Source organism: Canis lupus, chromosome 17, assembly GCF_003254725.2.
Source record: "Canis lupus dingo isolate Sandy chromosome 17, ASM325472v2, whole genome shotgun sequence".
In the NCBI taxonomy this organism is placed as follows: Eukaryota; Metazoa; Chordata; class Mammalia; order Carnivora; family Canidae; genus Canis; species Canis lupus.
Genome location: NC_064259.1, coordinates 18,266,108 through 18,284,266, shown reverse-complemented (window position 1 = coordinate 18,284,266; position 18,159 = coordinate 18,266,108). Strand labels below are relative to the sequence as shown.

At 55.3% G+C, this 18,159-nt stretch overlaps 1 protein-coding gene and 2 long non-coding RNA genes across 7 annotated transcripts in view; 1 reads left to right on the top strand and 2 right to left on the bottom strand.

Annotated features, from left to right (window-relative positions):
- The window catches only part of KLHL29 (kelch like family member 29), a 305,887-nt gene that overhangs the window by 14,331 nt on the left and 273,397 nt on the right, over nucleotides 1–18,159 (bottom strand). For both annotated transcript variants that reach the window (XM_025454548.3, XM_035700364.2), the window contains 2 exons: nucleotides 9,426–9,564; nucleotides 515–717 (listed from right to left, as the gene is read on the bottom strand). In XM_025454548.3, the coding sequence (XP_025310333.1) occupies nucleotides 515–717; nucleotides 9,426–9,564 (342 nt within the window). The remainder of the gene's footprint in view (nucleotides 1–514; nucleotides 718–9,425; nucleotides 9,565–18,159) is intronic.
- Nucleotides 657–14,408, top strand: LOC118351104 (uncharacterized). The gene is made up of 3 exons (XR_004805934.2): nucleotides 657–2,360; nucleotides 5,542–11,902; nucleotides 14,057–14,408. It is a non-coding gene; the product is annotated as an uncharacterized LOC118351104 (long non-coding RNA).
- Nucleotides 4,509–7,543, bottom strand: LOC112664727 (uncharacterized). Of its 4 annotated transcripts, none has more exons than XR_003139908.3 (3): nucleotides 7,274–7,543; nucleotides 5,707–5,811; nucleotides 4,509–5,342 (listed from the first exon to the last, which is right to left on the bottom strand). It is a non-coding gene; the product is annotated as an uncharacterized LOC112664727 (long non-coding RNA). The 4 variants fall into 4 exon arrangements; XR_003139906.3 differs by lacking the exon at nucleotides 7,274–7,543 and adding an exon at nucleotides 6,754–6,933; XR_003139907.3 differs by lacking the exon at nucleotides 7,274–7,543 and adding an exon at nucleotides 6,754–6,933 and having other exon boundaries at nucleotides 5,707–5,786.

The following is an 18,159-nucleotide window of genomic DNA, read 5'->3' as shown; positions in this document are numbered from 1 at the left end:
CCTGGGCCCCGTCTCAGGCTGCCTACCCTGGGGTCTCCCTACCTCAGGTCCCAGCAGGAGGACTGAGGATGTGAGGTGTGGAGCGTCAGCTTCCTCACTGCTGTGGCTTCAGAGCTGGGGCCTGGGCTGAGGGCAGGGGTCATGCTGAGACTTACAGCGTCTTCTAAAACTGTGACAGGCCCCCACTTGAGGATGGCACCAGCAGAAACACCCCTCATATGCCCACCTGCCGCCTCCTGCAGGCCTCAGCCTCACCAACCTGGCCTCTGGGCCTGGCATCAGTCTAGTCGGCTCTCCTGAGGTCTGGCTAATGGTTATTTTTGCCTGGACGTGTCTGGGTCTGTGCTGGTGCATACAGTTGTCCGAATTTTCATCTCCAAATGGCCTTGTGACATCCAGCTGCACCCCGAGCTGGACACACAGCTCTTCCCTCTAACGCCCGGCGAATTTCAAATTTTGTGCCCATCCACACCACCCCTTCCAGGCGACCTGGGCGCACCCTCCGCAGACTCACCGAGGAAGGACACGCAGACTTTGCAGAAGGTGTGGAACTGGAACTTGCTGGCCGCCTCCAGCAGCGTCTTGGCGTTGGCCGAGTCGATGACCAGGGAGCCCGTGTAGACGAACTCCAGCAGCAGCTCGAGGACGTCGGCCTGCAGGTTGGACAGGACCAGCTCCAGCTTCTCCCGGCCGCACTGGCTGCCATCTTGCACCGACCTAGGCACAGAGACCAGGGTGTCCCTTACCTGCCACCCTGCGGCCACAGCGCCGCCTCCTCACAGGGCTAGATCTCCCTGCTCGCCTCGGTCACGCCCTTCATTTTAGGACTCAAGGGACACGGCAATGACACACCTGAACCTAACGACCTGACACAGGATCTGAAAGAGAAGAGTCTGACCAGAGACGCCCAAAAGAACAGAAAACCCTGCTTATCACTACTTGGCATGTCCATGCAAAAAAAGATGCAAATCAAAAAGCATGAGCTGTGGATGGGGACGAGGACCAGGACTGGCCTCAAAGGGAAACAATACGGTTCTGCCCCGCTGCTGGCTCCCGGGGCTCCGCCACCCGCGGCCAGCAGGTCCCGGCCCCGGGGAAGTGGGGGGGCCCGGCTGCCTCCAAGCGGAGGGCCGCCAGCGTGACCCAGGCTCCCAACCGGCCGAGGACACAGCCGATCCGGAGACGCCCCTCGATCGCCCCAAGCTGTCCCGGAACCCGGACTCCAACCCCGCTTACTTCCAAAAGCATATTGTTTCCTTTTAGGCATGGAAAGGGAGCCCTCATGACATTGCTTTGAAACTGAGGACGAGACGAGATAGACGGACAGAATGGTTAGAGCCGGGGGAGGGGAAGGGAACAACCAAGGACTTCCGCCACAGACAGCCAGCAGCCATGACCTGGGACCTGGCCCGGGGGGGGCCCTCCTGCCACATGGAACACGGGGTCAGAGGTCAGGGTGGCCTGCGTGTAGAGTGTGCATCGGGCTTGGGAACTGGGGGAGCGGGGGAGGGACACAAATATATAAATATGTTCGTATCTGGTGTCTATAGAAATACAAAACCATTGCAAAGGCTCCTAAGGCCTGGCAGCCGCGCCCTACAGCCGGACCTGGAAGGAAACAGACAAGATGAAGCAGAGATCACACGGGTACAGAAGTGACCAGGAGGAAAGACACCCCGAGCGTTGAGAGTCAGGAGGCAGGTTGTCAGAGGTGGCTGGTTGACACCCCGTCTCGGCCACTCTGACCACGGGTCCTGCTCCTGCCCGAGGCCGCGCTTGCCACGTGGCTGGGAAGTGACCGCTGGCGTCTCCCCTCCTGAGGAGGCCAGGGGCCCCGACCCTCGTGACCGGTCCCCGGGGCGCCCTGGTGGCGGGCTGTGGGGGTGGGGAGGTGTCCAGCAGCTGGAGCCCCCCGAGGGAGGCTGATTCCTGCGTGGGCAGGCAGCCGGAGGGCCTGCGTGCCCCAGCCCTGCCACGGCGGGCGGGCCTGGCCTCTCTGGCCCTCAGGCTCCCCTTCTGCAAAACAAGAGGCTTGAATTGGAGGAAGTCTAGAGTCCCGTGGAGTTCACGTGACAGAGGCTGGAAACACTGCCCAGGAGACTGCTCTACACAACAGAACCGCAAATGCCACCAGGAGAGCAACATTCTCCCCAGTCTGGCCACCAAGGGCTGTTAAAGCACCGATACAACGGGGCGGGGGACAGAGGAAGCTGTGACTTCATTTGGGGCTCCCCTCCCCACAGAACAGCTCATGGCACCGGGGCCTGCGGTAATGACACTGCCTCCAGGCTCGCGGGGGACGGTGCTGCCTGAGCCGAGGGTCTGAGCAGAGCCCCTTCTCGAGCCCACACGTATACACGGTGAGTGTGACTTTTAAAGTGACTTAACACACCGAGTCCTCTGCTGTCGGGATAGATTTTCATGCTCGGGTAACTTTGTTAAGCATAAAAATAGTTCATTATGTGATCATTTGAAAGCACAGAAATCTAACACCCCAGGCCTCAGAGGCCATCTGGTCGACCTCTTACTCTGGCCTTGCGGCCTCTGTCTTCATTCCTACATGCTGCGTCTGGCCTCCCCTCCTCACAGCCTTCCTGCTCTGGGGGCTGGGCCAAAGCCGGGCTGCTCCCCTTCTCCCAAGGCACCCCAGCCACTGCTGCCTCCACTTGGGCTGGCCCTCCCGCCACCTACGGTTCTTCAGCAGAGCTCCAATTCTGTGAAGGGCTGGGGTGGACTTCAGCTGTGTACACACACACACACACACACCCAGGAGTGCGTACGACACATGACCCTGAGAACCCCCAGTGTGGGGAGGTGTGTTGGGCAGATGGAAGGCCAGGCAAGTCCTGAGTGCAGAGTTTGATGGAACAACTGTGGTCATGCTCGTGGGAGATGCTTGTCCTGCCCAGAGTCTGAGCCATGGGGAGGGTCCTGTGGACAGGGTGGTGCCTGGATGGCTAACGAGCACAGGGATGACATGAGGAGGCACGTGGGGCGTTGATCATCATGGGTGCTGTCCAGGGTTAGCTGTAGCTGCTCCTTCAGGACCTCTGTGAGTTGCCTGTGGAAAGCAGGGGGCTGCTGGACAAAGGAACTTTGGGGAGTTGCTGGAGGCCCCTGGGGCCAGATACCAGACGTCATGGGCAGAATGACCATTCCACTTGACTACAGAGGAATACTTGGGAACGTAATGGAGGCTTTGGTGGGGAGCTGAGTTCAAGATCTATAGGGGGTGAGGCCCCAGGCAGTGAGGCCTCGTGTGGCTCATCTGCACATGCGAGTCCATGGTCTATGCAAGACCTCTGTGGTACTGAGAGAGGCTGGTGGTGACTCTCCATTGCTGGTCATCAGACGGTCTTGGGACTGGGCCTCAGGTCTCTTCCCCATGAGCAGGGATCCCCTGGGAGGCACTGCCCCTGATGGGTGGCCCTGGTCACCGGTGGGGAGCCATGTCCTTAATAATTGACTTTTCTGTCCCTGTCCTAGCTGGCTCTTGAGGTCCAAGCATCCTGTTCCACTCAGCAGCAATGGGGTACTGGGAGCTGCTGGTTAGTGTGGCATGACATGGCCTTGGAGTGGGGTGGAACAGGGTAGGAATGGTCAGTGATAGCCTTGTCAGGTTGGGCCATGAACCTAACACTAGGGGTGGGAGTATGGGGTAGGCTGGTGCTGTCCAGCCTGCACAGGATCTGGGGCTCTGTCCTAAGACCAAAAGCCCCCAGGCTCACCTTCTCACAGGGTAGTGACACAGCCTCTGCTTGGCAGGCCTGGGTCTGTGGATGTACCAGGAATGCCTCATCCCAAATATTAGAGCGTTTGAGATCCCTCCATCAGCAATTCGCTCATGTGGTTAAGCATTGCCTTCTCCAGACTTTGGTCCTTTGTCTACCCCTCACACACCTCAGGGAGCAAATGCTTTCATTTTGCAAGTTAGATCTGGAATAATGGGGGGAGATCTGTGGGGCAGCGATGGATGAGGGGCAGTCATGGAGCAGGTGGTGAATATGGATGGCACCCCGACCTGCTCAGGAGGATGACCCCACTCTTCCAATGCAATTCCCACCCCGCTGCGTGCGTAGGAGCTCAGGCACGTCGCCAGCTCCAGGGCACCAACCCGGCCCACGCTAGCCTCACTGGGTCCCGGGGACCTTCAGAGCTCAGGCGGGCCCTGGCCCACCCGTGGTGATTTGGCGATGCATCTGACTCACATTGTTCTGCTGGTCTCTGAGATGTGTCTCTCTTTTTATGATCTGCTCTTCCAGCCACACCTGTCTGTTCTACCAGGAAAGGGGTGCAGACTGCCACCCACAAACACCCAACTTCACAGGGAAGGAAGGGAAAGGCAGCATATGGCTTGACTATTGTGTTAACGTCTGTTGGGCAACCCTACCTCCAACATCTGTGTCACTCAATTAGGTAGATCCCTTTAAGTTTCCCTGGAGAGAAGGATGGAGGGAGAAGCCCAGCGCCTACCCATGGGGCTTGTGAAAATCAGCTTGGCCCAATCAGTGTGTCCATCCATTTTCATTTAATACAAAAAGAAAATAGAGTTCAAATGTGCCATTGGCTCCAACAGACTTGGTGAGAAGAGGGTTTCGGCTGGAAGGTAGAGTGCCGGGTCTCCATCCCGCTTGGTGTGATGGGGGCAGCTCTTCTCCGGGCTCCACCTGTTGTCCCACCCAGGCTTGGGCGCCACGTTCGCAGGTGCTGGCAGGGAGGGCCGTACGTCTGTGATCTCTGAAGGACTATCCCTGTCCTCTGGGATGGGGCCTGCAGCCTGCCGGGCCAGGGAGTCTAGCCAATGCCTCCAGTGGCACCAACCATGCCTGAGGGCTCCTTGGCTCCTGGGGATAAGTGAAGGGACTTCTTCATGGGCTCCCCAAAACAGCCAGGGCAGATTCAGGCCCTGCTCAGAGGGGTTGAGAAGTGCCTCTGGACTTGGGAGGCTGTAACCCCAGAACGCCACTAGCTCTAATGGCCACTCAAAATGGCCTTCCCCCTTCCTGAAGCCTGGGGCTCAGTCCACAGAATCCTGGTGGGGTCCCCTCCGGCCTGGATGCAAGCGAGGTGTGGTGATGGCGCAGCCCTATTCCACACATTGTCCGAGGACAAAGCCGAGGCTCCTCTTCCTGCCGTGCTTTCACCTCTGATTGTCACAGGGACTCAATGGGATGACAATGGGGTGCGGAGGCAGCCGGGGGTCTCAGCACCGCTTTGCTCTGCGCCTCCTGACGGCCTCATGTGCTCTTCTCCATGGCCGCCCGGAGCCCCTCCCGTGCTCCTCACTCCAGAGGACACGGCCTGCTCCCGGGGACGGGGGCAAGTGGCCACAGCCTAGGTACCTGTTTCAGGTGAGGATTGTGTCTTCTCTTGCACAGATCCAGTGGCCAGTTTACAAATGTTTCCAACAGATACACAGGGGTGCATGTGTGCGTGCACGCGCGCGCGCACACACACACACACACACACACACTCTGCATCCTTTCTCCTGGCCTATCTGTCCACACTGTCAACCCTGAGTTTTATTTTCTTTCCTTATAGACTTCATGCACAAGACTACAATTTTGTTCCTCTCTGGGCTAGCAAATGGACGGTAAGAGCATGAGCTTTGGAGTCAGACCTCAATTCCCATCCCAGACCTACTGGTTACTTAAAATCCTCTGGGCCTCAACTTCCTCATCTGCAAAGTGGGCATATTAATGGTACCTGCTTCTGAGGGTTAGTGGGAGGATTTTCAGGATGACATCAGACATCTCTACACGTCTCCCTGTGGGCTGGGTCGTGGCCTTGTCAGGGAAAAAAGACAAGAGTCTGAAACAAAATAAGGGAAGACTATGGAAAGAAGCCGTTGCAGCCACACCAAAGGGACATACACACGTGAGGAGAGAGCCTGTGGGCAAAGTGGGGGGGGGGTGGCCCGGGGCTCCTGGGCAGCCGAGCTAGTCGGGAGAGGACACCGTGACACCTGGCTGTCCCGCTCACTGCCTGTCATCCGTATGGAACACACAGCTGACCGTGACACCTCCAGGCTCGGCCAAGGCTGGGGTCCGGCCCCTATGCTGGCCTCGTTCCCTCCATCGCCACCTTGCACCCGGCACTGTGGTGACACTGAATTCCTTGCTGTGCCTGGACACCCTGCTGTCCCGAGCTGGCTCCTGTCTGTCAGCCGTGCTCTGTCCCCCTTGTCAGCCTGGGCAATTCCCATCCTCTGTTCACCCATGCCAGATGCCACCACATCCGGGGGCCGTCCCTGAACACCCCTCTTCCCACAGCTCAGCGCTTTGCCGGTGAGCCTCTATCCCCCTGACTGTGCTCAGTCTGCTGTCCTGCTCTTACTTCTTTCCACCCTCTTCCCCCGCCCGGCTGAGGGCACAGACCTGCCTCATCTGGTGTTTCCTGTGAGACCTGGCACCCAGGGGGCTCCTGCTCGTTCGCTGAATGACTTGGTTTCCCCATGTCTGCCCCGTGACCCCGGGTTGAGGGGGTGTCCACACTGGGGTCTCCACTGGCTGGGGGCTGGGACAGCGTCCTCACTGGGGCTGGAGTGGTGACTGTGTGCCGGGTCCCAGGACGGGGGTGGGCAGGAGTCCAGCCTGAGGGGTGCGGGTCCTGGGGCGGCAGGGAGGCGTCACCCTGCCCCTGACAGTCTCCCTGCGGCCCTCATGAGAGTAAGGACCGGGACACCACGTGGACACAGACTGCCCCTACTCTCTCTGGTTCCCTAGTGCAGCCGCGGAGCGGGCAGGGCCCCACCTCTCCTCCTGGGCCACCCTGGCCGCTGCGCCGTCTCCAGGGTCGCACGCAGACTGAAATCACGTGGTAGCACCAGCTGCTCCTGAGAGTGTGCACTTCTCCAGGATTTTACGTGGCCAGAGAGGACATCACCTCTCTGCAGAGTCTACTTTCCTGCCCACAGGAGGAATTCGTTTGCAGCTATGGGCAGGAACGATGATGCACGTACGCCAAGGTTAGGACAAGGGAAGTAGAATTTAAAATGGCTGCAAATTAACCTTGGGACCTTCAACCACAGGGGCGCCCCTGGGCCCGGCCTCAGCCTCCCCTCCTCCGTGAGTGCCCCTCCTGTACGCCCATGGAGCCTCCCCAGACCTCAGACCTCTCTGGGCTCAGATCCATCTATCTGGCTGCCTACCAGGCATCTCTACTTGGGCATCCGTCAGCCACAAGCCTGCCATGCCAGACGCTCAATTAACCGTCCCCGCTAGCTCTGCCCTGACAGTGGTCCTTGGACCCACGTCCCACCCTGTGACCTCACCTTTCTCACATCCTGGGGCTGGTACATGGGGAGCCTCTGCAGGGCTGGCCGTGCCCACCCCCCGACACTGCCACTCGGGGATGCTGGAGCCTGAAGGAAACCTGGATGTCATTGGAACCAACCTCCTGTTTTACAGATGAGAAAACCTGAGGCCTGAGAGAGAGGACGTGACTTGCCTAGGGTCATAGGACAAGTGGCAGAGTCCGGTGTAGGACCCAGGTCTCTTAGCTCCCCGGGGGCGAGGGGGTGCCCTCTCCCTTCCAGGGACTGCCTCTTAGCTCCAGCGCCCCCATCCTTTCCAGATAGGGTCACTGAGGCACATCCTACAGTTCTTTCACCTTCAGGTGGCCATCCTGTTCCCACTGCTCTCGATGGTCCCCACATCCTCAGACCAAGCCCAGGGCTGTAGCCCAGGGATTGGACTTGCCTGCCTACCTCACCGCACCTCACACCCATCTCTGGGAAGGCTCTCTTTCCCTCCACACTGCTTATGATGGTCTCTGTCCCAACTTTTCATTCCAGGCAACCCATGCCTTGTCTGGAGTGTTCTAGAACATTCCAGAACATTCTTTGTATTCTAGAACATTCCAGGCAATCCACCCTTTGCCTGGAATGTTCTTCTTCCTTCTTTTTTGGCCTAAGAAGCCTTCATGACTTTTGGGTTCTCACCAAGTGGTGTCCTCTGTTGTGAAAAAGTTTGGTTTTACACGTAAGGTCTCTAAAGACAGTCAAAGGACTCCTGTGCTCCTCTGGCCCGCATCTCTCTAGCCCAGGGCTGGGCCATCACTGAGTACCAACCTGCCCCTGCATCCTGCCCGCTCTGTGCTCTCCAGCTGGTCTGTAGCAGGGACCAAAGCCCTAGGATGCTGGTCACTGCCAGCACCAGAATTTGCCAAGAGTGGTAGCACAAAGACCTCCCTTGGCCTGAAGAAGCCACTGGACATGCCCCTTTACCCCAGAGCTCATGCCCCTGACCCCTGTGCTTGGACAGAGAGGACCCAAGCACTGGGGGTGGGAGACCCAAGCTGTCCATGAGGCTGGAAGTCACAAAGAGCCTGCCCCTTCCTGCATGGCTGGGGCCAGCGCGGCTGGGTGGGGCTTGCACGCCGGGCACAAGAGATTGGAAAGGAGATGCCAGCCAGTGTGCCATCCTGAAACAAAACACAGTCACTCTGGGGTTAGTTGGCAAGTCCAAACACAGCATTGGGAAGCAAGCAGAGGTCCTGTCCTCCCACTCTGAGCCAAGTCCCAGCTCAGCGTCCGCCCCGGAGAGGCTGCAAGGCAAAATGAGCAGCGGCATTAATCTGCTGATGGGTGAGAGAAACAGGAGCGTTACCCTGGGCCGGCCCCCTCGGCTGCTCTCCCTCACTAAGGAGCTAGAAGGTGGCCCCTGACTTGTTTGCGAGGGTATGAAGCAGACAAATTAAAAAAAAAAAATCAACAAAATGGAAAAAAGAAAAAAAAGATGCTCATGCACCATTAAACTCATTCAGGTAGAAATAGCCGGGGCAGAGGGCGGAGGGGAGGGCGCAAAGGCTGAGAGAGACCGTGTTTAGGACACACCTGGTCTGTGCTCAGACAACGCCGCTTTGGGCTCAGTGTACAAGTATCAAGGCATGCAGCGTGAACGAGGATTCGGCTACAAGTCTCTTCTCCCCGACTCAAGCTGTGGAAAAGCGGCCCCGGGGGGCGCCTGTGCTCCTCAGCAGGGGGTTGGGGGGCAGTCTGGTCGATGTGCTTTCCTGGCATTAAGTTCACTATCGACAGCAGTGATGATGGTGCCTGGGACCCTGTGCTGAGCCAACGGGGATGGTGTGCAGTGGTCCCTTAAAGTGGAGTCTAAAGTTCTCCTAATCCCAGGGAGGGCTTGTGAGCCACTGAGATCTCGGGATCCTCGGGGCAGGGCAGGGGTGTTGTCTACTGCTGGCAGAGGCCCCTGGTGACCAGCAAAGCTGCGTGGGGCGGGCTGGGGGCAGTGGCTGCTCTGAGGCTGTGTGTGAGAGGGCACTCGGGAGGAGGGGGGGAGGAGAGATGGCTACTGGCTCTGTGACAGGGAGTCACGCTTCAGGAACCTGCAAGAGAGGGAAGGAGAAAAGACACAAAAGCGTCCTACAAAGGAACAGACCCGACCACAGCTGGAAGGAAGGCAAACCTTTGAATCAGGTCCTTGAAATACAAGCTGCAGGAAGCTAGAACATTTTGGTGGACTTCAAACTCTCTGCCTTCAACAACAATTTTCAGGTCTGTAAACGCTTTCGCTCTGCGCTGCTGGTTCAATTCCTTCAACATTTCTGCAGAACAGAGAAGACAGACAGGGCCAGGTTCCCATTAAGAGGTTTTTTTCTTGTTTTGTTTTTTTTTTAACCAAAAATTTTTCTTTCAAGAAGTAGAGAAATAGGAAAATACTTGATACTGTTTCTTGGCAAGACTGGCTCAACACAGATTGTCAAAAGAAGTCACAAACAATGTGTCAACGAGCAGCAACAGGAGGAGCCACGGAACCAAAGGAACCACAACTTTTCAAAGCAAAAACAAAAACAAAAACAACCAAAACCAAAACTAGAAAACCCCCAAACAAACAAACAAACAAACAAACAAAAAACCCCCAAACCAAACCAATACAAAAAAAAAAAATCAAACCCAGAAATTGAAAGGCTGGGGGAAAAGATTCCCATACCGACAATTGGAAACATAGAGAATACATTATCACAGACAACTAAAAACTATTGTATAATTACAGCACAACTTCTCCAAATGCCAATGAGTGCTGATGGGTCTGATACCAAGTAAAGCATGGCATTGTGATGTCAGATGGGCTGGATATGGTTCAAAGGAATAAAAACCACAAAACCTGCAAAAACAGCGTCCCTTATGTTAAACACTCAAGCCATGGCATGGGGTGAGCTTCTCAGAGAGGGGCCCCCGAGGAAGGACGGGGTGGAAGGGGAGCCCGGAGAGCCCCTCCTTCCATCGCACACCTCTGGGGCTGTTGGGGAAGGCTGGAGAGAAGCAGAGGCTGCGCGCGCCTCCTCCCATTTCCCTGGGTCATCCTCTTGGGGATCCCACCCTCAGCTGGGGCTTCAGCATGGGAGAGCCCGGCTTGCAGCCCCAGCAGGTCCAAGGAAGTGCCCTCTAGGACTTTCCCACCCTGACGCACACCTACCTTTGCCTGGTGTCTTGGGCACCTGAGGCTGGCACAGAGTATCCCAGGCCTGTGGGCTCCAAGCCTGGGGATGCCTCCTAGACCCACCTCAAGACTCAGAAGGGGGGAGGAGAGCCTGACAGCTACCCCGGTTCGTTGGTATAAACTCTCATTAACAAAAGTTAGGGCCTTCAGATGACCAATGCTCCCACTAGCCTCGCCTTGCCTGCCTGCCCCCTGGAACCCCTAGTGGCTGGTAGTGGACATTAGAGGCCCAGATTCTTGGGCCAGGATGACCTGGACTGTTGTCAGGCTGAGTTTTGTCCTTTGACAGGAAAATGGGGGTGGGGTGTCTGCAGAACTGAGCCCTGCTTCCAAGCCGCTCACCGTCACCCTGAGCCCTCCAGGTCTATACTGCACCTGGGCTGGTGTTCTAGAATTACCCTCCGCATGCCCTGCTCGGCCTGACTAGTCATCTCTGTCCACATAGGCCTACACTGGCTGCCTGTCAAGATTCAGCTCTGTCTCTGGACAAGCCCCTGTGCTCTCTGAGCCTCTGTTTCTACATCTGAAAAATGAGGACAGAGGCTCCCTGCTCTCTTCCCAGAGCCTGGTGAAAATCCCTGAGCCCGAGAAGGGGCTTGAGGGCTTTGCAGTCAGGCCAGCCTTTCTTTTTGAGGACGTGCTGGGTTCTGGCTCCACCGAGGACCAAGGCAGACAGTGAGAACAGGGGTCTGAGTTGTGTGGCAGTGCTGAATCACCACTGACCCCATATCAGGCCAAGCACCTGCAGGGGTGTGTGTGGGCCGCAGGCTGGGGCCTCAGGAAGGCTCCCAGTGGGTGTGCTAAGACCTGGACACGGGAGACCAGCAGGCCCAAAGCCCTAGGTGGAGGGTGTGGAGGGCGCCTGTGGGGCAGATAGGGAGCAAAGCAAGGTGATTGGGGGGGGTGGGGACGGACAGGTAGGGTCAGACCTCAAGAGCCTTGCCAGGGGCTCCAGCTTGGTTTTGTGGGCACCAGGGAACCCTGGGATTCTGTTCAGGGGAGTGACAGGTTTGGACCTGGAGGCCAGACACACACCCCTCTGGCAGCCGCGATAGAGGCGGGATCGTGAGGAATGATGGAAGCTGGAGACCAGATGGGAGATGGGAAAGCACTGGGCCTCACATCCAGGCCTGGTGGGGGAACCTCAACTCTGCCTCCTATCTGCTGTGTGACCTCGGGAAGGTGTCCCTGAAGCCTGTTTCTCCTTTGTTGAAAGTTAAATGAGCTAGCCCATGGTAAACTGTGAGCTGTGGCCAGGGCACACAGTAGGTGCTCAACAGGCGGCAGGCACCATGGCCTCGTCGATGGCAGTGATCGCTTCACGATCTAAGTGGGAAGTGACAAAGACCTGAGCGTCAATGGTGACAGAAGGACAGAGAAAGACGAGTATTTAGACCGTGAAACTGTGGCCCTCAGCGCTGGAGGGATCGTGGAAGCCACAGGTGCGAGAACTACTTCTAGGTTTCTGGGGGGACGCCGGCAAGAGAGGGAGTGGTGAGTTCAGTTTGGGGTTGGGGTGCGGACCTAGGGGACACTGTAGGGAGAGGTGCGGGAGGTGGTGGCTGGGGCCTGGGCGGGAGGCGAGGCCAGTGGGACCTGCAGCCTGAGCTTGTGGCCTGGGCAAGGATACGATGCGGGGTGATTGGGGGAGACCTGCAGGGTCCAGCTGGGTGGAGGCTAACGGCTTGCTGCACCCACACAGCAGCTCCAAGACTTGAGCCACCAACTGAATTCACTCCTGAAACAGGAGCCAGGTGGTGATGTCAGCTTTTTGGGTGAAGTCGTGAGGGGGTTAAAGAGTTCCAGGCTGGAATTCCAAAGAGCTGGATCCAGGTTCTGGTTCCAGCTTGGCCACTAATTGGCTGCGTGACCCTGGGCAAGTTGCCCCAGCTCTAGGTGCTTGATCCCCTGGAACATCAAGAGGCACCTGCTCTGTTGCCTCCCAGCCTCTCCCTGCAGTGAGTGATGGACGCACACCCGCTGCCTTAACCATGCCCAGGGGGCCAGGAAAACACAGTGGTTACCAAATACCACTCCTCCTGGGCCCAAAGCGTTCTGATTGTCTTTGAAAGCTCTGACTTCCAACCGAGGTCCCAGCAACGATGACGTGTGCAGCCTCAGCCCGGCCCTACTGCCTGCTGCCCCAGGATTTCTGGTCGGAACTGGGAGGTGCTTGGAGATCCAGGTCACCGTCTAAACGCGAGCACTTTCTACTCTGACTCTGTGGAAATCTGGATTTAATAGCCGGGCAGGATTACTCAGTTTCGGAAAAAAATGTTCAATTTATGAAAGTGCTCACCAGGGGATTCCTTTTTCACAGCAGGGCCCCAAGTGCATTCAGAGTATTGATCAGGCTGTTTGTGCTTACTGCTGCCGGCTCAGTGCCCAGCTGGAGAGGGACAGTGTCTCGGGGCATCGCGACCCAGGATCCACGGGAGGTCAGCACCGGCTCCAGGCACAAGCTGACCTCCTGTCTGCACCCCTACCTACCCCCTCTGTCTCAGCCAAGGACTGAGATGTGTGAGGGGATTGGAGGAATGTGGGGTCCTGGGGAAACTTTTCAACCAGCCATGCTGTGCCCAGTTTGGGCAGTTTGGGGGCTTTGAGGTGGAGCCTGGGGGGGGGGGGCTGAGCCTTGGGGGGAGACTTCAGTAGCACCCCTGCACCCTCAACAATCTGACCGCTTCAGGCTTGTGGAGGAGGAGAAGTCTTGACCTCAGGGTCCTTCCTTGTTGGCTGATATCAGGGTATTGTTTTCTGGCCTCCGGGGTTTTGGGTGTGGGATGCCCCACCTGTGCCTGTAGGACCCCTCCCCCTTACCTGGCCGCACCATGGGAACTCTGCTGCTCAGACTGCTGGGCAGAAAGCACAGGCCCAGGGGCACTGAATCTCCCCGCTGATTCCTCTCCTCCCCACACCAAGCCCTGCCTCTTTAACAGCCTAGAAATCTCTGCCTTCCATTGTCTTTTGGCCTCAGGAACACCCAGGCCCCCTTCTGAGCCACCACACTCTTCACCTGAGTCAGGGCAGCAGCCTCCAAAGATGTCTCTTTGTTTCTGCCCCTACGCCATCCAACAACATGGCCATCCATCTCTGCTTAAATAAACCCTTTAAAGCCAAGCAGGGGGAGCAAGTGTCCTCCACTCCCCACTGAAGCCTCCCTGTACCCCAGGCTGCCAGCCTTCACCTTTCTCCCTGCCCTCTTCTCCAATCTCTCCTCCTCCCTTCTTCTTCTGGCTAATTACAATTTTGTCCTGCAATACCAGTTAAGGTGTCACTGTATCCCCAAGCCTCTGCCTCCTCCCCCTCCTCCTCTCATATCCCACCACCCTTCACACTCCTCCATCCTCCCACAGCACCCATGTTTTCTTCTTTAGAGCATACTGTATGTTGTAATGACTTATTTACGTGTATGTCTCCGGACTTGACTGTGATTTATTTATATTTCTATCTTTAACATTTAGCACAGGGCCTGGCATATATACGACTGGTGTGGTAGATGGCAAAAATTCTTTGTCTCCCCTCCCATCATGGGGCGGAGTTCATTTTCCCATTCTTTGCTTCTTGACTGCCCTTGTGATTTGCTTTGACCACAGAATGTGATTGAAGGGACACTGTGCGCATGTGAGCCACAGCCTCAAGAAAATCTGCTTGCTTTTGCTCACTCTCTTGGGATCCCTGCCACTACCACCCTATGAACAAGCCTGAGTGAGTCTTTTGGAGGCTAAGAGGCCACATAGAGCAGAGATGAGCCATTTACACCTGCCAGCCCCCACCAACATCGGCTGAGCCTGACTTAGATCAGCTGAGTCCAGCCCAAACTGCAGACCAGAATCATAATCTAAATCAGTGGTCGTTGTTTTAAGCCACAAAAATCTTAGAGTTGCTTGTTATGCAGCAAGAGCTAACTGATACAGGAAGCACAAATAAATGAGAGGGCTCAAGTGCTCATGGAACTTCCCCTGTGTCAGTCTCTCCTTTATGGTAGCGTTTAAAGCTAATTCTGTTTTTTTTGTTGTTGTTGTTGCAGTAAAATTTATCATCATAACTATTTTTAAGTGCACAATTCAGTAGTGTCAAGCACATTGACAACGTTGTTCAGTCAATCCCTAGAATACTTCATCTTGCAAAAGTGAAACTCTGTATCCACTTCCCTCTTCCCCAGCTCTTGGGATTGACCCTTCTATTTTCTGTCTCTGAATCTGACTACTCTAGGTAGCTCAAATAAGTGGAATCATGCAGTATTTGTCTTCTTGCGGCTAGCTTATTTAACTTAGTATAACATCCTCAAGGTTCATCCATGTTGTTGCATTTGTCAGAAATTCCTTTCTTTTGAAAGCTGAATGCAATTCTGTCATATGTATGTACCACAGTTTGTTAACCTATTCATTTGTGATGGATGCTTGGGTTGCTTCTGCCTTTTGCCTATTGTGAACAGTGCTGCCATGAGGCCAATTCTTGACACTCTCTGATGGACATCTGTAAATACCCCATCTCAAACCCCATTTTAAGTGGCAAGGTAAGCTGGCTCTGTGGACCCAGCACCAAGTGGCATCTGAGAGAAAGAGGACACTGGGGAGTGTTGGCTGGACCTGGATGCTGTATTTAGAGAAGAGGGAGGCCACAAACAGAACCAAGCCTATAAATGACATTGCCGCAGCCAAGCTTCTGCATATTTTTCACCAAACGACACGAGTTATTTGTCAGAGACTAATGGGCTCATTCCAGCTGGACTAGAAGGGCTGTCTGAGGTGGTAATAAAGAGGAAGAGATGTCAAATATTAAAAGGCAACACATTTCAGTGGCTTTGCAGCAGAGAAGTCCATTAAATCAGAGCCCCGAGAAAGGTTGTATAGCCAAATAATTTTTTTTCAGAGCTCAAGAAAGAACCCAGCTAGGTGATAAATGCTCCTGATTCCAATGGTATTTATAACACATATTTGATAAAGGACTTGAAAAAATTATAAACTCAGAGCAGTTGTGAAATGTACTGAGAAAGCCCAGCAAAGACTATGTCATGCATGCCCAGAGAATAATTCACCCAGAAGTGGAGGAGCTCAGCATGTGCAGACACAGTGGGGACAACTGGTGGTTTTACACAAACAGAGCTTCCTGCTGCTGCTGTTCAGTCAGGCCACAGACGGTTGGGGACAGGCTCCTGCCCCTTCCTCCCTAACTGATCAGATGTACATATCCCCTTTTCCAAAGAACAGCTCAGAATTGACCTTGTGTGCCAGCTGGGCTCTAGCTTCTGGGTAAGACAGGATAAAACCACCTGCAGACAGCATGCCCAGCCTGAGTTGGAGGGCCAGTCCTCTCCTGGGAAGTCATACCAGCCCCAGCCCAGGGCCTGACAGCCTCACACAGGCAAGTCCTCCCTGGAAACGGGTGCTTCTAGAGAAGAGAAGCATGAAAGACTCAGATTTCTTGCCTGACTTATTAGAGTTTTGTGAGGAGACCTTCTGGTTGTCCTGTTGTCCAAATGGAAATTCCTGCCATTTATCTGAAAGGAAAAAAGTCCTAAGGACAGTCACCACCTCTCACCAGCCTGCCTTTTCCAAGTCCAACGCTGGATGACAAGACCTATTTCTCAGGCAGTGAAATTTGGCACTGAAAGGCTGTTCCGTCCCTAGAACCCCTGCCCCAGGGCTGTGCACTAGGGGGTGCTTGATATGCATGTGATGGGCAGAATTGAGGGTTACCTTCCAGTTGGAACATTCTCAGGCCCTCCAAGATGATACAAAAGTCATTAAAATTTTTAAAAATCTTCATTAAGGGCAGCCCGGGTGGCTCAGCAGTTTAGTGCCAACTTCCGCTCAGGGCCTGATCCTGGAGACCTGGGATCAAGTCCCACGTCAGGCTCCCTGCATGGAGCCTGCTGCTCCCTCTGCCTGTGTCTCTGCCTCTCTCTCTCTGTGTCTCTCATAAATAAATAAATCTTAAAAAAAAACTTCATTAAACTGCAGAGGTGGGGGCAGACCTGTGGCTGAACAAGGAAGGCCAGTGGGCAAACCCCAAAGCTGCAGTCAGAGGGAAGTGCCCTGGATTGGGTGGCCATTGGCAACTGTTAGTCCTTCCTCCCCTCAGAAAAGTAGTTTTCACTTGGCTTCTTCCGCTGCTTTGAGGATGAAGACCTAGAGGTGATGGGCACACTCTGAATAATAGAGGATGAAAATGTTGTAGGGGTCTGGGCTACAAGGCCTCAGGGGAAGTCCAGGGCTCAGGAGAGTTAACAGTATGCAGACAGCTCTGCAGGAGCTAGGGACGCTAGGCTAACATTCTGAAGCTTGGATGAGGGGATATGCAGTGAATGAAGCATCCTGGCAAGTCAAGTCAGGACACTGAAGAACTTTGTGGGGACCAGAAGCCTGAAGGTGGGGTTTGCAATTGCCAGGAAGGCCATAGCAGATGGGCTGGGAGCAGCTAGGAAGTCAGAGGTTTGGAGGGAAGTGGTCAGACAGTCCCTCTGAGGCAGAAGTCCTCCTCTAGAACTTGGCCCCAAGGAGGTGGGTGCCCTGAGGAGCCTTGGTCCTTAGGACTAGGGGAGGATGAGACTTCTATCTGGCCCCAGGGAGAGAGCTGAATCTGTTGATGGGGTGGGGCTGGGGAGTTCACCCCTCCACCTGTGCCCCGTGAAAATGCCTAAATTCTGCCTACAGCATATTTAGAGACACTGCTTCTGTTCATTGGAGGGTAGATTGTGGAAGGTGGGGTGGCGGCTGGTTCTCTGCTAGAGGGACTACAGAGTCCAGAGGCCAGGAAGGATGGTGCGACCATGTTGAGACCCAAATTCAGCACCTCGGAGAGCTCCAAGCACCCGGGGTCAGGGCAGAAGGTGCGGAGGGCTCTAGAGAGGTTAGGGGTGCCGAGTCCACAGCTGGATAAGGCTGAGGCATGGACATCCCCTTTCTGTCTGGTCTTGCATCTGTCCCACCCACTTGCTTCCTCACTAAACAGGTGCGCTGGGCAAGGGGGTGGGGTGAGGGTCCCAGGGACACATATGAATGAACACATTCACAGACCCGAGGAGCTTATGGTTTAACAGGGGACACACTAAATGACTGTGGTGCCAAGTGAGGGGAATTTTACGGGGCAGGCGCTGGGTAGAGGAGGCTCAGAGGAGGGACTGCTGGCTGGCTTGTGGAGCACAGGGAAGACTTGTGGGGGGATGGTGAAGATGTGTAATAGCTCACCAGGTGGGTTGGGGGGCAAGGTGTGACCACATGCATATGTATGTGTGTGTCTGAGCGTGTGGTGTATGTAAGCAGGTGGGCAAGAACATATGGTGTGTGTGAACGTGTGGTTGTATATGAGAATGCATGTCCATGTACAAGCATGTGTGTGTGCATGTGTGCATGCATGTGTGTGTGTGTGTGTGTGTGTGTGTGTGTGTGTGTGTGTGCGGTGTAAGAGGCAGGCCCATATTAGATTGTGGAAGAAACACCCAAGAGACTGGGGGCCATTAGTGAATTTTATGAGAGGCTGAGAGAGTCAGGTTTGTCTCTTAAACTCAGAAACTCTGCTCAGAATTAACCATCAGTGGCCTCACCCCCACACCTCTCACACTCTGCCCCCACCCCTGGTCTTTATACACCATCAAGCCCTTCCTTTCTCTTATTCCAACCCATTCTGCTGCCCCTCTTCTGAGTTTACCAAGTACAGGGCCCTGGGCCCAGAGCTTGGGTCAGGGTGGGAGATA